General features: G+C 39.6%; 1 protein-coding gene across 8 annotated transcripts in view; it reads right to left on the reverse strand.

Moving 5' to 3' along the window:
- The window catches only part of LOC134565193 (spindlin-Z-like), a 134517-nt gene that overhangs the window by 4635 nt on the left and 113467 nt on the right, over positions 1-16415 (reverse strand). For all 8 annotated transcript variants that reach the window (XM_063424675.1, XM_063424671.1, XM_063424672.1 and 5 more), the window contains 3 exons: positions 15450-15498; positions 2183-2436; positions 943-1176 (listed from right to left, as the gene is read on the reverse strand). In XM_063424675.1, the coding sequence (XP_063280745.1) occupies positions 943-1176; positions 2183-2436; positions 15450-15498 (537 nt within the window). The remainder of the gene's footprint in view (positions 1-942; positions 1177-2182; positions 2437-15449; positions 15499-16415) is intronic.

Raw genomic sequence — 16415 nt, forward strand, 5'->3', positions numbered from 1 at the left:
GATAAGTTGCTTTTTGTTAGGCTGGAAAAAATCTAAAACCATAGGATTACTACAGAGGTTATGCAAATAAGTGACACTTGTTTACTCAGACAGTGCTAGATCTGAAGGCAGACAGTCTCAGAAACTCAATGAATTAATTTAAAATAATATTTATGTAGTGCATTGCATAATTACTGTTTGGCTATCTAATGACTTACTTTAAAGCCAAAATTGCCTCTGTCAGAGAAGCACTTCTGAGGCACAAGACAGAACTGAGAGTACGGTATTATCAACAAACTTTTTTTTTTTTTTTAATATTAGCTAAAATCCCTTGAACAACATTGATTCTGCAAAACATATTTATAGGGAAAAAGTCAATAACTTTCACTTTAAAAAAGGAAGAAAAAATATTCCTCCTAACCTACTGAATTTTTTCCTGTTTATATGTTTAAACATGTGAGAGAAAATGAGTTTTCAAAAGATTAGTGCTTCTTTCCTCCAAGAAACTATTCAAAAGCTTTCCAAACTGATGATTCTTACCCAAACTAAATTAACCTATTTTAGTTAGCCCCAAAACATTATTTTTATAACTGCTTCAAAAATACAAATCCTTGATTTCTGACACTTCTGTAAGAAAATAACAATGGAATGATTCTAGTTTGTCTGTGTGAAAAAAATCTAAGTGCTATCTCTTCATAATAGTATGTATATTTTTATCAGAATTAGGAATTATAATGGAAAAGGATTTTCCAGTATTTATTGCATATTTCACCACTGACTCAAGGAAAATATTTCAGAAATTGTTTAATACAGATGTTTTTTCAGTTGTGCTGTAACCTTTGCTAGTTTTGATATTTAAAAAAATACGTGTTTGTCAACTCTCTTTTCCATACATAACCCATTAGCTGTAAAATACTACAGAGATGCAACTTTTCAGAAGAAAAATGCAACCAGTCTACTTACTGGAATCGGGCATAATGCGAAGGTCACCTTCTTTATAGTCATCTAAGAGTTGGTACATATATAACACAGGATCTTTCTCGTAGGTAATATAAAACCATGTGTTCATAATAGGAGCTCGAGCCAAGACCATCCCCCTCCATTCATCTTTTGAGCCATCCTCTGTCTCAAACATATGTTCCACAGCTTTGCCAATCATTGTGTCTGCCAGGTGGGCATCACTAATTCGAGATGAAGCTGAAATGGTAGCAGTTCATAAGTATATCCATTCAAAAAGTACAGAAATAAATCTTTACAAAAAATAATCTTTATCCAGATTCATGAATAAATTAATGTGAAAGTTAGTCAAATCACATAAAAAAAACAAATAATGCCCATTTCAGAGAGTTGAAGACCAAAGAACAGCAGAACTTGAAGAATTATTTTAACATATTAACACTCTTTATTGACATTTTCCATCATTGTATCCCCCCCCAATCAAACTATCATAATGCAAGGTAAAGGGAGACCAATATAAGCCACAGTAAGGAATAGCATCTGTATTTTAAATATTTATACTGAAGGGGGGAGGAGGGGAGGAAGAGGGGCTAAATCACAGAGCAGCTGTATGAAGTTATTAATGAAGGTGTTAGGTTTGGTTCCTCCTAACCCCATTGCAGAGACTTCTAATGATTTCTTTGCAGTCAGGAAACCCAAGAATTGATTCCATTCAGAAAAAAAAACCCCAAACATTATTAGGTCAAACTTTGAACTTTACAGTTTGGAAACACCTACAGTTAAAGAATTCTGTGCTAATTATAAAAAACAATAAAGCCTTGTTACTAGTTACTAAGTTATTTCACTTAAAAATGCTTTTTTTCCCCTCTGCTTGTATTAATACCTAGTGAAAGCACATGAGAAGAAACCCCCAACCAAACACATAATTAATGTCAAACACACGCAAGACAGCATAGCCAGGACATTTCTCAGCTGGCTCAGAGTTTAAATTTTAATAGAAATATCAACGCTACATGTACATAAGCTTGTTAGGGATAAGACTCTCAAAAAGAAAACCCACAGAATTTTCTGCATACCATTTAAAGACAAAAGACAGCACTAATCTCTCTGCTGTCATCAAAACTTTGTGAACTAAAAAAAAAAAAATTGAACAGAACATTTAGATTATCTGCCATGTACTGAAAAGTAATTTAATAAAATTTAAATGTTCTGACAACATATGCACATATAGGAAAAAACCTCTTACCAACTCTGTCTGGAAGGACTTCAAGTGCTGAAACTCTTTCGTCTTTGTGCAGTTCTAGTCCATACACACAATCAAATCCATCATACTTTATAAGATAGAGGGAGGGATTCACAGGAACTTGATCAAGAACTGTGCCCTTCCATTGTGTTACAGGTCCACTCCCTTCTCTCCAGCCATGCTGTATTCTGCAGCCTACAATGTTTCTTCGTGGCTGAGAAATAGGTTTGCTTGGTCCAACATTGTTTCTATGCTTTCTGTACACAGATACAAACATAACATTAAACAAGTACATACTCAAAATTCTACTCTGGACCAGAGATGCATGCTTTAAGAAGGCAATATATTATTATTATATATTTATATAAGATACATTAATTTATACAACTTAGTGCACCTTATTCAAATTAGGGTATAAAGGATACTACATTGCCATGGAAAAATAAAAAAACCCACACTGATGAGTAGTGGAACACTTTCAATATTTTGTATAGGGTTGCTTTCATAATAGTAGTTTCTAAAACTAGTTTGCTTAAACCAAAAGAACTATTTTAGACATTGCTACACAGAACATCAAAAGTAAAACTTGCTTGTTAAAGCCCTAAATCAGCTCTGAAAGAGCAATGTCACTTAATAGTATATACTTTTGCTACATTGTTGCTCTCTGCAGAATGGTAAACATAATTCTCTCACCCCAGTAGGAAGAATTCAGTAGAAACATTAGTGGTGGTTGATTAAAATTCTTCAGAACATTTGTTTTCTCTAACTTGTCTTGTCACCTGAAGGAAATTTCACTTCCCTCTGCACTTAGAGGTATCTTTGACTTCAAGTGTTTTTAAAGGTACATGGTAGCAACAACATTTTTCTAACATTCCTTTTTAGTATAACACAGGAAAAATTATATGCAAAGTTCACAGCAAGAGAAGTGATATTCTTTAAAACAGATAATAGATTAAATATACTTTTTACCCTTCCTCATTTTTGTAATCTAACCTGCATGGGAAGATTCCTTCTGGTGAATGGTAGTTGCTCTGATAAACACTCATGTAAGCTATTTGACAGGTTCAACCCACTAAAACAGTGTTACACAAGTTTTATTGAGTTAAATAATCCCAAATAGTAACTTGACATTTGTGAATACAACATATGAAGAAACATGAACATTACAACATTACATTGGTGATAAATGTATATTATCATCTTTATTTTAGGATGTTACAATATGCATATTAATTCCTAGAGTGATACTTAGTGGGTTGCCTGATTAAAATTTCCATGAATGTTAGGTAATTCCAAAATAAATTTTTGGATTAATCACCAGTTATAGCACTCTTCATTTAAATGGCAATATACACATTAGAAGCATGCTTAAAAGCAACATCTAAAAAAAGAAAAATCACTTCCATTAAACAACATCCATCTTTAGATTAGTGACAGTGACCAAAGAAAAATGTCTCTACGAACAATAAAAGCTCAAAGACCAGCCCATGTATGATACAGTCCAAAAGACACAAATAGCAATCTTACCAATGAAATCTCATCATGAGTCTTAAAAACCAATAAAAACAGTATATAAAACTACTAATGCTGAAGATGTAATCCTAACTCTATTAAAAACAAGCTGTATAGTTCCTTCAACAGCTTGTCCCACCTCAAGACTTTCATTCTCCATGAAAGTCTTTACAGAGTTCCACAGTATCTTTTGTCAAATTTAACTTCTGTGATGATTTAACCTGATTAAGGAGGTCAGTCTGCATTCACAATTTATCTTGTCAAAGTTAGTAGTATTATAGAAATGTTAATCTCTTCTGGTTAAGAGGAACATCTCTGCGGAGTTGGTTCTAATTTTCCACAGAAACTTGAACATGTGTTCAAATACTCATTCTTGCTCAAGTCTTACTTAAAAAAAATATAATAGTCTCTGAAAATTTTTATTTTGAATAAATGAGATGAGAGATCTGGTTCTTGGGCACAATGAAAATTACTTTATTTTGCATGAAATTAACCTATTTAATTTTAATAAATCGCAATTCCATTTTAAGGCATCCTCACAAAATAAAATCAACTGCTACTGAAGCTAAAAAGTTAAAGTTGAAAACAATAAAATAATACTGTTCATGTTTAACCACACAGTTAATTTCACTTTCTGCTTATAAATCATAACATTTAAATTTGCACAATTAAGTGAAAAGCTTGAGTCACTTAAAAAAATATGACCAAAAAAAAGCTACACAGTACAGTTCAATTTTGTCACTACCTTTTAAAACACCTTGGAGAGAGCAAAAAGCATCATAAATGCAATTACAAATCAAGAAGCAGCTAGGTATACTTGCAATTCAAGTTTTCGTTTGTTTGAAGGCTGGTACTACTGGACAGCCACTCATTGTCATTTGTATTGCTATTTGTTATAGCAGGAAATATGATTTTCAAACAAATAAATTGCCAAATAACTATTTTTGCTTGCTACTGAACATTAGAAAGAAAACAGATTTCTAACTGACTACAAACAACAGAATCATTGAATGATCAGTCTTTAAAGATCATTTAGATCCAATTCTTCTACCCCTTGCTATGGACATCAGGTTGCTCAAAGTCCCACCCAAACTGACCATGAATACTTTTCAATGATGGGGAATCTACAGCTTCTCTGGGCAAGCTGTTCCAGTGCCTCACAACCCTCATTATAGGAAATTTCTTCCTTATGTCAAATCTAAACCTACCCTCTTTCAGTTTAAAACCCTTGCCCTAGTCCTGTCAATACAGACCCTGGTAAAAAGTCTCTGTCTTTTGATATAAACCCCTTTTATATATTAAAAACCAGCAATAAGGTCTCCCCAGACCCTTCTCCAGGCTGAACAACTCCAACTCTCTCAGCCTGTCATCAAAGGAGAGGTGTTCCAGTCCTCTGATTTCATTTTCATGGCCCTCCTCTGGACCCACTCCAACAGATCCATATCTTTCTTGTACTGGGGACCTCAGAGCTGGATGCAGTACTCCAGGTGGGGTCTCATTAGAGCAGAGGGGCAGAATCACCTCTCCTGACCTGCTGGCCACACTTCTTTGATTCAGCCCAGGATACAATTTGCTTTCTGTGCTGCAAGCACACATTGCCAGCTCATATTTAATTTTTCATCCACCAGTACCCCCAAGTCCTTCTCTGTAGGGCTGCTCTCAATCCATTCATGTCCCAGTTTGTATTGATACTGGGGATTGCCCTGATCCAGGTGCAGGACCTTGTACTTGGCCTTGTTGAACTTTATGAGGCTCACATGGACTGAGCCTTTCAAGGTCCCTCTGGATGGCATCCCTTCCCACAAGTGAATCAAATGTTCTGCTCAGCTTGGTATCATCTGTAAACTTGTTGTGGGTGCACTGAATCTCACTGTCTATCATAGATTCATAGAATTGTTTGGGTTGGAAGGGGACCTTGAAGATCATCTAGTTCCAAACCCCTGCCATGGGCAGCAACACCTTCAAATAGACCATGTTGTACATAGCCTCATCCAACCTGGCCTTGAACACCTCCAGGGATGGGGTATCCACAACTTCTCTGGGCAAACTGTTCCAGTTCCTCATCACCCTCACAGTAAAGAATTTATTCCTAATATCTAATCTAAACCTACTCTCAATTTAACCCCTTCCCCCTTGTCCTGTCACTATATGCTCTTGTAAATAGTCTTGTCCCATCTTACCTGCAAGATCCCTTCAGGTACTGGAAGGCCTCAATTAGGTTACCCAAAAGCCTTCTCTTCTCCAGGCTGAATAATCCAAATTCTCTCAGCCTTTCCTCGTAGAAGAGGTGCTCCATCCCTCTAATCTTCTTTGTGGCCTTGTCTAGACTTGCTCCAACAGGTCAATGTTTCCTGTGCTGGGGATCCCAGAGCTGGATGCAGCACTGCAGATGGAGTCTCACAAGAGCCAAGTAGAGGAGCAGAATCACCTCCCTTGACCTGCTGGCCATACTTCTTTTGATGCAGTCCAGGACAGATGTGGCTAGCTCATGTCCAGCATCTCATCCACCAGCACTCCCAAGTCCTTCTCTGCAGGGCTGCTCTCAATCTGTTCATCCCCCAGCCTGTAGTGATACTGGGGTTTGCCCTGACCCAGGTGCAGCACCTTGTACTTGGTCATGTTAAACCTCTTGAGATTCTCATGAGCCCCCTTCTTGAGCCTGTCTAGGTCCCTGTCCCTCTGTATGGCCTCCTGTCCCTCAGGTGTGTCAACAGCACTATGTTGTTGATAAACATAATGAACACTACTGGTCCCAGTATAGACCCTTAAGGGACACAACTCATTAATGGTATCTACTTGGACATTGAGCTGTTGACTTTGAATGCATCCATTAGCCAATTCCTTATCCATCTAACAGTCCATCTATCAAAACCATGTTTCTCCAATTTGAAGGCAAGAATAAGTCCACAATAGCTAACATCAGTTGCTCTTCCAATGTCCACTGACGCAGTCACCCCATCATAGAAGGCCACTAGATTAGTCAGGCATGACTTGCCCTTGCTGAAGCCATGTTTGCTGTCTGTAATCATCTCCCTGTTTTACATTTGTTTAAATATGTCTTCCAGGGAGATATGTTCCATGATCTTACCAGGCATAGAGGTAAGACTGACTGGTCAGTAGTTTCCAGGGAACTCTGTACTACCCTTTCCAAAATTGGGTGTGTAATAACCGTGACCAGTATACTTCCATATGAGATAATAGTCAACTTTCTCAAACCTCTTTTTATATCAATAGCATGTTGTTTCTGTGATAAGCACAGGAACATATAAGCATGTAAATTTTGAGATGGTATAATGAGAAAATCTAAAATGTTTCCCTTCTGTTTTATTTGAATTATCCTTAAAATTTCACATTTTTGTTCCTAAAGACTGGAATAACATTTCAAAGCCCTAGACATTCAAAATTTAAGTCGTCATACATACATAAAACACACAGAGCCAGGAAAAGCAAAGTCAAGTCCCGAAAACAATTCCTGATGCTTCAGTTATGCACCATTGTAAAAAGCCCTTCAATTCCACTAAGTTTCAGATCCTCTTATTTCAAAGATATTATAGAATCATTTAGGTTGGAAAAGACCTTTAAGATCACTGAGTTCACCTGCAAACCTAACACTGCCAAGTCTATCACTAAACCACATCCCTAAACAACACATCTACACATCTTTTCAATACCTCCAAGGATGCTGACTCCAACACTTCCCTGGGCATTCTGTTCCAATGCTTGAAAACCCTTTCACTGAAGATATTTTTCTTAAGATCCATTTTAAACCTCCCCTGGCTCAACTATTGCTTGTTATTTTGGAGAGAAGACCAACATCCACGTTACTACAACCTCTTTTCAGGTAGCTGTAGAGAGCTAAGATCCCTCTGAGTCTCCTTTTCTCCAGGCTAAACAACTCCAGTTCCTTCAGCTGCTCCTCATAAGACTTGTGCTCTAGACACTTCCCCAGCTTTTTTGCCCTTCCCTGGACACACTCCAACACTTCAATGTTTTTTTTTGTAGTGAGATGCCCAAAACTGAACACAGTGCTCGAGGTGCAGCCTCACCAGTGCAGAGTACAAGGGGACAATCACTTCCCTAGTCCTGTTGGCCACACTATTGCTGATATAAGCCAGGATGCCATTGGCCTTCTTGGCCACCTTGACACACTGCCGGGTCATGTTCAGCTAGCTGTCAACCAACACTCCCACATCCTTTTCTGCTGGCCAGCTTTCCAGACACTCTTCCCCTAACCTGTAGCATTGCATGGAGTTTATTAGGACCTAAGTGCAGGACCCGACACTTGGCCTTGTTGAACCTCAAACAATTGGCCTTGACCCATTGATCTAATCTGTCCAGATCCCACTGTAGAGTCTTTCTACTGTACAGCAGATCAACACTCTCAGCCAACTTGGTGACACCTACAAATTTGGTGAGCATACACTTGATCCCCTCATACAGATCATTGATAAAGATATTAAACAGGACCAGTCCCAATACTGAGCCCTGTGGATGATGCCAAATTGATTTTTGCCTTTTTTTCTTTTATATATTTTCTATATTCTTTACATGTATATTTGTAGCTCTGTAGCCTATCATAGTATTTGTAGCTAGCATTTTACCTACTCTATTAGACAGAAAGACAAAATAAATTTCCCAGCAGCTGCAAGCTGGAGGTCCGAGGTTAGATTCTCTGGGAAGCCAAGGTTGAAACTAGCTCTCTGAGACACATTTTCATAAACAAAGTTTAGTACCTATCTAAAAGAGGGGGAATTCAAAGAGGGTTGAATCGGGGGAGAATTACCTCACCACTTCTGTCTCTGATTGGGGATTTTTGTCATATATGGTAATTTGCTAAACATATAAAAATTGTATACACATTATGCTACATGTGCATCTTCGGCATTTTCCACCTGGAGAATTGTGCGCCTAAGGATCCTTATAAAGGTAACCCCTTTTTATCACCTAACTATGTCTGGCTCATGATTTTAGGACCAGCGAAAAGGCATCAGGTTTTGTTTTTCTCCTGGTAGCTTCAGTCGGTCTCGGCTGTCTTGGTTGTTCCTGGATGGGGGGTGCACTTACATACCCCCTGCCCAAGCAACTCCGGCAAGCTCCCAGGCACAGGCAACACTTAGCAAGCTTAGTTATAGTGATATACAGCTTTTAGCAGTGATCAGCTCTTTTGCAGTGATTTTCAGCTCATAAGCTTGCAAAGCGCCTTGGCAGATGCAGGGAGAGAGAGGAGAAGCGCTGTATGAAGTTTCACAGATGATTTTTTATTAGCATTCTCCGTGAAGGGTTTCAAGGACAGCTCTTCCACTGAGCTGAGCAAAAAGTAGGGTTTTTATAGGGTACCGAGGTTTTGAGAAGTAGCCTAATAGTATGAGTCAGGGTAGAAAGTAACCTATTGTCTTACAGGGAAATAAAAGAAGGTCTGAGCACAGAAAAAGGGTTATTTAGCTTAGTCACCATGACTAGGCATTTCTTTGCCTTTAGGCGACTGACCACCAGAGAGGCCTACTAAGCCTCATAGTTGCAACAATCAGGGAACTCCACTAGTGACTGACCACCAACTGGATTTAATGCCAATCACCACTACTCTTTGGGCCTGGTCATTCAGCTGGTTTTCCACTCGGTGAAGAGCACAGCTGTCTAAGTCATAGGAAGCCAGTTTCTCCAGGAGAATGCTGTGGGAAACAGTGTCAAAAGCTTTACTGAAGTTCAGGTAGACAACATCCACAGCCTTTCCCTTGTCCACTAAGTGAGTAGCCTTGTCATAGGAGATAAGGTCAGTCAAACAGAACCTGTCTTTCATAAACCCAAGCTGACTGGATGTGATCAATTGGTTACCCTGTATGTGCTGCATGATGGCACTCAAGATAATCTGTTCCATAACAGTCCCAAGGATCAAGGTCAGGTCATAGTTCTGTAGTTCCCTGGATCCTCCTTCCAGCTCTTCTTGTAGATGGACATTCCATTTGTGAACTTCCAGTCAACTGAGACCTCCTCAGTTAAACGGGACTGATGGGAAATGATTGAAAGTGGCTTTATGAGTACTTTCACCAGCTCCCTCAGTACCCTTGGATGGATCCTGTCCTGCTCCACAGACTAGTGCATGTCTAAGAGGTGTAGCAGGTTGATGACCATTTCCCCATTGATATGGGGGCCTCATTCTGCTCCCTGCCTGTCTTCCAGGTCAGTGGGCTGGGTACCCTGAAAACAACTGGTTTTGCTATTAAGACTGAGGCAAAGAAGACATTCAGTACCTTGGCCTTTTCCTCATCTTTTGTCATTATGTTACCCTCCATTTCCAATAAAGGATGGAGATTCTCCTTAGCCTTCCTTTTGTTGCTAATGTATTTATAGAAACAGTTTTTATTGTCTTTTACAGCAGTAGTCAGATTAAATTCTAGTTGGGCTTTGGTCCTTCTAATTTTCTCCCTGCACAACCTCTCAACATCCTTGTAGTCCTCCTGAATTGACTGCCCCTTCTTCCAAAGGTCATAAACTCTCCTTTTTTTCTTGAATTCCAGCCAAAGCTCTCTGTTCAGCCAGGCTGGTCTTCTTCCCTGTCAGCTTATCTTTCAGCACACTGGGATGGCCTGAGCCTTTAAGATTTCCTTCTTGAAGAATGTTCAGTCTTCCTGGACTCCTTTGCCCTTCAGGACTGCCTCTCAAGGGACTGTTTCAACCAGGCCCCTAAACAGGCTGAACTGTGCCCTCCACAAGTCCAAGGTGGCAGTTCTGCTGACTCCCCTCCTTACTTCTGCTACATCAAGCAGGAACTTGTCACCATTGTCCCCTATTGCTTAAGTCACCAAATTCTGCCAAGCAGACAGGATAGGAATCTTCCATATCATATATCTTGTCTGCCTGACAGCCCTACTCCAGGGAAGGTAGGGGGCAATTCCAGTAGTCTTTCTTTCACTCTCCCTGATACTCCTTAACAACATACTCACCAGGTCCTAGAGCTCTGTCGCTAAGTGGAGGAGTTCCTCTACCTGGGTGCACCTCCCCTAGTTGTGCTCACTGCTGCTGTCCAGTACTGGCATAAGAGTAGGATATGTCCTGCATCCCCATACTTGGGTGTGGAATTGCATTTTATTTAAATGGTATGCTCTGTCTCACCCCTGGAAAGTGTATAGTTTATCCCAAGTCTGTAATCTCCCCTGCAGTATCATGTATCTGTAATCCCATTGGCCCAAGAATCAATCCACGCCCACTTCGAATCTCCCTGTTAAGGGTGCAGAGGGAGGGAGCTCTCTCTCTTGCTCCGGGGGCCTCTGGAGGCTCTACCACTCTCCCCTTCCCTCTCTCCTTCCCTCTATCCCCCTCCTTCCCCCCTCTCCCTCAGTAACCATGCTGACTTCCTGGGGTCGGACTCCAAATAAATCCTCATCTAATCAGCACCTCACCAGACGTCTGAAGTCTCCTTGCCTGTCTGCATGAAAATACCAGTGACCATAGGGCCTGGGGGGCCCTCCGGGGACCCCCCCAAATCTAAACTACAACACTTGGGTAGCAGCGTCTTCCCACCAGAGCTCTGTCTGGAAATCTGTGCCATTCACTGTGGGTGCAGAGTTTAGAGTGTTCATAGCCTTCTGCCATCTGGATAACATTGCTCCCTGGTTGTGTTGGCAGAGCTACAGTATCTTTTTTGCATGCCCTTCCCTGCAAACTGCCCCATTGGCTTGCCCGGATCACCAGCACTCCCTAGGAGCTTCTTATATGGAGGTGGGAGGGCTGACCACCGTTGCTCCTGGCCCCACCCAGGTCTTGTCAGCAGCTGTAGCACAAGTGTGGGCTCCTGGCAGCTCTGGCTCTCCTAGGTTCAGGAATCCTCCCTATGCTATGGATCGTGCTGGCACCAGAGCTGCTCATCTCAGTGACTAAGTATTTATCTTGAAGACACTAAGCTGATAAGTACAGTCTTGTTAAAAGAAAAAGTTTTATCAGCAGAACCAGATCATGGAAAGTTCAAAGAAATTTAGAAAAGAGTACAAATGAAGCAGAATAGCAATGGTCAGTACAATTTCTATATTTCATGGAACCATGTAGAAAATTATTAAAAATAGTGCCTGAATTAGAATTTTGATACTATTACAGACTGTCACAAAAGGGGGATCATGTGATCAGAGAATTTTTATAAACTATTTTTCCTTAATATTCAGACTGTGAGGCACATTACTAGAGACAGAAGCTGTAAAGTACTTTCTGTACTCCTTCAAAAGCCATAATTCAGTTGTGAAATTAATTTTCTTAGGATTACAGGTGTACTGGGCATACGTGGCAAGGATTTGGTAATGGACACACATACACATGCAGACATGACAACACCTGCAGGAGTAGCTTCTATAAGAAGAAGTCAGGCTACCCTGTGCCAGACACAGCTGGTTCTAGCTGGTTAGGCAATGGTCCCACTGACAGCTAAAGTGGAGACAATCAGCAAAGTTTATGGTGCCTTTGTGAAAACATATTTAGCAAAGAGCAAAAGAACCACTACTGGACAGGCAGAGAAGGAGGGGAAGAAAAGGACCCATGCTGGGGCAGTTAGGTATTTAATGAAGCAACTGAGGCCCATGGAGAACCCACAGAGAATCCATGCCAGAGCAGAGTTTAACTGACAGGACTTTCTCCCCTAGAAGAGACCATGCTGAAGCAGACTTTCCTGACAGGAACTGTGACCTGTAGAGAACCTATGCCAGAGCAGGAGGAAATTAAGTAGAAGAGGAAAGGAGTGGCAGAGAGCAACCATTACGTACGGACTGTAAACTCCCCTCCCTCATTTCCCCTGCACCCTGGGGGTGGTGGTGAGTCTGGAGTGAAGGAATGAGTTTAAACATGGGAAAGGAGGAAAGAAAAGTGTTGTTTTAATGTTTGTCTTCTTGTTTCTTACCACCGGAATCTATTTAAATTTGCAATAAATTAATTTTCCACAAGTCAAGCCTGTTTTGCCCGTGATAGTGCCTGGTAAGTGTAGCAGGGCATCTCCCCCACCACAAGACCTTATCTGTTGCTTGTTAGCTGGTGAAATAACTCAGGGCATCTTGCCCCTCACATGAGCTTCATATGAGCTTTGGAGAAATAACTCAATCAGGACAGCTGGTCTTGTAGTGAGTTATTTTGGTGCCATGGCAGTAAGGATTTCAGCTGACAATAAACATCTTGCTGTGGAAGTGAGATGTGGAAAGATAAGCTGGAATTTCTGACTGACAGACACTTCACTTTACAAACTATAAAAGCTACACAAAATTTTCACAAAGCAGAAATCTTCCGCACATTCCTTGGAAATGTATGGGGCTTTCTCCCCAAAGTTGGGACACCTGCTTTGTGGTTATTCTCCCAGGAGTTGAGGGAAGGGAACCTGTGTACACTATTGTCATTTCGGTGGTAATTTACATTGACTCCTAATCTATACTATTTCTTTGCTAGCTTTAATATAGGTACCTTAATGTTGTGCACTGTTTTATGTAATCTACTAGTAGTTCTTTTTGCTTTATACTGTGTAATAAGTAACTCTGTTTAAGGCCTTTTGTCTGCTACCTCCTGTTTATTCCATAAATAACTCATTTTATAATAGACCTGTTCTGCCATTCTTAGAACTTGCATGCCAAAGTGATTTTAGTTGCAGGCCACCTAAATTTAGGCTGCTGCCAAAAATCTGATGCTAAGGCAGGGCTTGTCTGAAGCTCCCATTCAATCAGTAACAGTAAGCAATCTTCCTGTCTTTATCTTGACCCATGAACTTTCTCATTCTATTTTCTCCCCCTTCCTCACTGAGGAAAGGGAGTAAGAAGGTGGATGGGAGTTTGGCTCATAGTCAAATATAATCCACCACAATGAACTAGTTTAAACTGTGATCAGAAATTCACAAGGGATAAGTACAGTGATAGTTAAGTTGCAGATAGAACCTCCACCTCAAAGTCCTTGAACTGCCAACTATGAGAAACCAGTAATATGTTATATGTACACTGTGCACTATTTCCTTATGCACCAAGGGTGGAAAGGATAAGAGCCAAGAGACTACTGACTGATCTGACATAAATAGAGTCAACTTTTTATTCACAAAGATCATCACTACCCATTGACACTGACAGAACATTCAGAAGAACTGCCCTTTTGTAGCTGACCATGAGACCCCCTTCCAAAAAAGTTGATGGTTAACTAATATTTAAGTTAAGAAGAATTTAGAGGACTAATCCACATAGCTCATTTTATCCCTTCCTCAGTTACTGGACTATGTCTTGTTCTATCCTGTTAGCTCTTCCTTCCCCTATGAACTTATGAACTGAGTTTAGTATGTACCCTATGACCTTCAAGTGCCAGTAACTTGTTCCTCTTTTTCTTTTAATGCGGAATGTATAGTTCATCATAACTAAATCAATGACAAAGTATGCATTATTAATTCATGGTCTGCTGTAACAGCTCATAGTAGTATCAGCATACATTTTTAAACAGTGATTCATAGCTCACTTGTTTACTATAAACATGTCTACAGTGCTACTTACTGTTCATTTCAAAAATAAAGGCAAAAAGTATCAAAAAAACAACTATACTAGTGTCTGTCATTTGCAGAGAAGTCATTGAGCAGCACACAAAATCATCTTGGTTTGGTACAAAATAAAACCTTTGCCAAACAATTCTTAAACAATTAAACTAGGCCAAATCAATATAAAACTAAGTTGAGCGCTTAAGTTAAATACTTCAAAATCATGTGACTTATGATCATGACTTAATATGCCCCATAAAAGCCTCTATGCTAAAAATTATACAACCTATTTAGGTATTTAAATAAGTGTATATCAAAAGAACAGTAAAGACAAATCTAGCCACCCTCAAGTACAAAAGGCAACCCACCTCTGATAGTCTTCCCATCATACACTCCTTTCTCTGAGCGGTTGAAAAAGAACAAGAGAAATTAAATTTTAACTCTACCTGTCTCTAGACAAATAAATGTTTATCTCTGCCTTGTAAGGAGATAGACAAGACTGAATAGTGAAGAGTTGGTGGAAGGAATTAAGAGTAGTTTTACATCAGGTGTTGGGTCTGGGAAATAGTTAATACTAATTCAAATGTTAAACATGGAAGATATTTCTGCCAGACAAATTTTGGATTGATGCCTGTTGTACATCAGCATTATAGGACTTCATACTCAAAATATAACTAATAGTATTTTAATAAATTTCACCTTTTTCTAGCTTAATTTAGAGTTCCCTCACCAGAGATGCAGCCAGATACAACATCTAGCTGTTAGAAATGAAGGTAAATTTTGTCTAAGCTACTACCTATATCTTCTCACATTTACTCATAGCAACATTTAGCTAAGTACTATCTCAAATTCTAGTAGTGAATAATAAATGTGATGAATGTATAGGATAAGCAAGTAACCTTCACACAAATAGTAGCCATACTACAGTACATTGATTTTTTTTTAAAGGTAAAAAATCCTTTTCAAAAACGAAAGCTGTAATGAATCCTAGAGTACATATGCCCAATTTCTGGCTTGCAACCTCTTGTTTCTGAATTATAAGTTACAGAACTTTATTAACAGAATAATTTATCTCAGAATAACATTCAGGATGATGTTTAGAACTGTACCAATGGTGCATTCTTTCCCATTGTCCTCCCAAAAGAATTAAAGTCTGATTCTACACACATACACTGTTTGAATACTGCTCCACATTTTTTTCAAAGTGACTGGAACAATACAAATACATTTCTGGAATGGTACTACCAGGTATTGAGAACTACATTTGAGGAAGTATTAGGAACTTACTTGTGGGAAGTTCTTTTCTTCATCATGCTCGCAGAGACTCCTGCATGACCTACAATATAAATGATGGAATTACTGAACAATGAAATGTGTTTATACACGATGTCAAAAAGCTATCTTATAGAAAAGTTCTCTTTTTCAAGTAAAAAAGCTTAAACTCATCATGATATGATTTATCAATGAGTTTCTACAATGGAAGAAGGCTGAGGAGACAGGCAAGGACTATGTACTCATGAAGCTAAGTGAAGAATTTGGGAGTTACTGATGACAACTGTTACAAAAAGGTGAACTTAACACAAAGGAGACTGAAGGGAGTCTTTGTTATAGATAAATGGCTACAACAGTTAAGGGATTAAAAATGGCTGTGTATCTGCCCTTGAGTTGATATCATCAAATACATATATTCCTGCATTAGTGAGGCCAGAATGGGTGGGTGTATACATGGCTCAGCCAAACTCATAAAAACTTAGTATAGAGCCAAAACCAAGTATAAACACTAAGTATAGCATATACAGTATAAAAACTGTACAACTAAAAGACAGAACACTGAGTAGAGCAACAGGCTTGAGTCGGTTTCAACCTACATATTTCTTCCCATCAACTAGGGATGCCCAGCATTGTGATGGAGACCAATAATGACAAACACATTTGTATTCTGATACAATTGTGTGGTGATGGGTTTTTGTTAAGCTGTTTTGAGTTCTGTATCTCAATGGTTCTTCCCTGTTTGTCCCCACCCAATGGGTCAGGTGCTGTCCAAGCATGCCTCCCCCTTTGTCTCTTTGTCTACCTCTCCTACCCCTGCCCTGTCCCTAGAAGCTTCAGTCAGCTGTCCATCTTTCCCCTGCCCCTGCCCTATGTTATGGAAAAACCCCTGTCCATCTGTCCTGGGGCCAATCACCTGCTTATTTCACACCCCCCACCCCTCAGTTTTAAAAGTGGGTGCAGGCTTTGTCTCCTGCTCTTTTT

Source organism: Prinia subflava, assembly GCF_021018805.1.
Source record: "Prinia subflava isolate CZ2003 ecotype Zambia chromosome W unlocalized genomic scaffold, Cam_Psub_1.2 scaffold_39_NEW, whole genome shotgun sequence".
NCBI classification, from domain to species: Eukaryota; Metazoa; Chordata; class Aves; order Passeriformes; family Cisticolidae; genus Prinia; species Prinia subflava.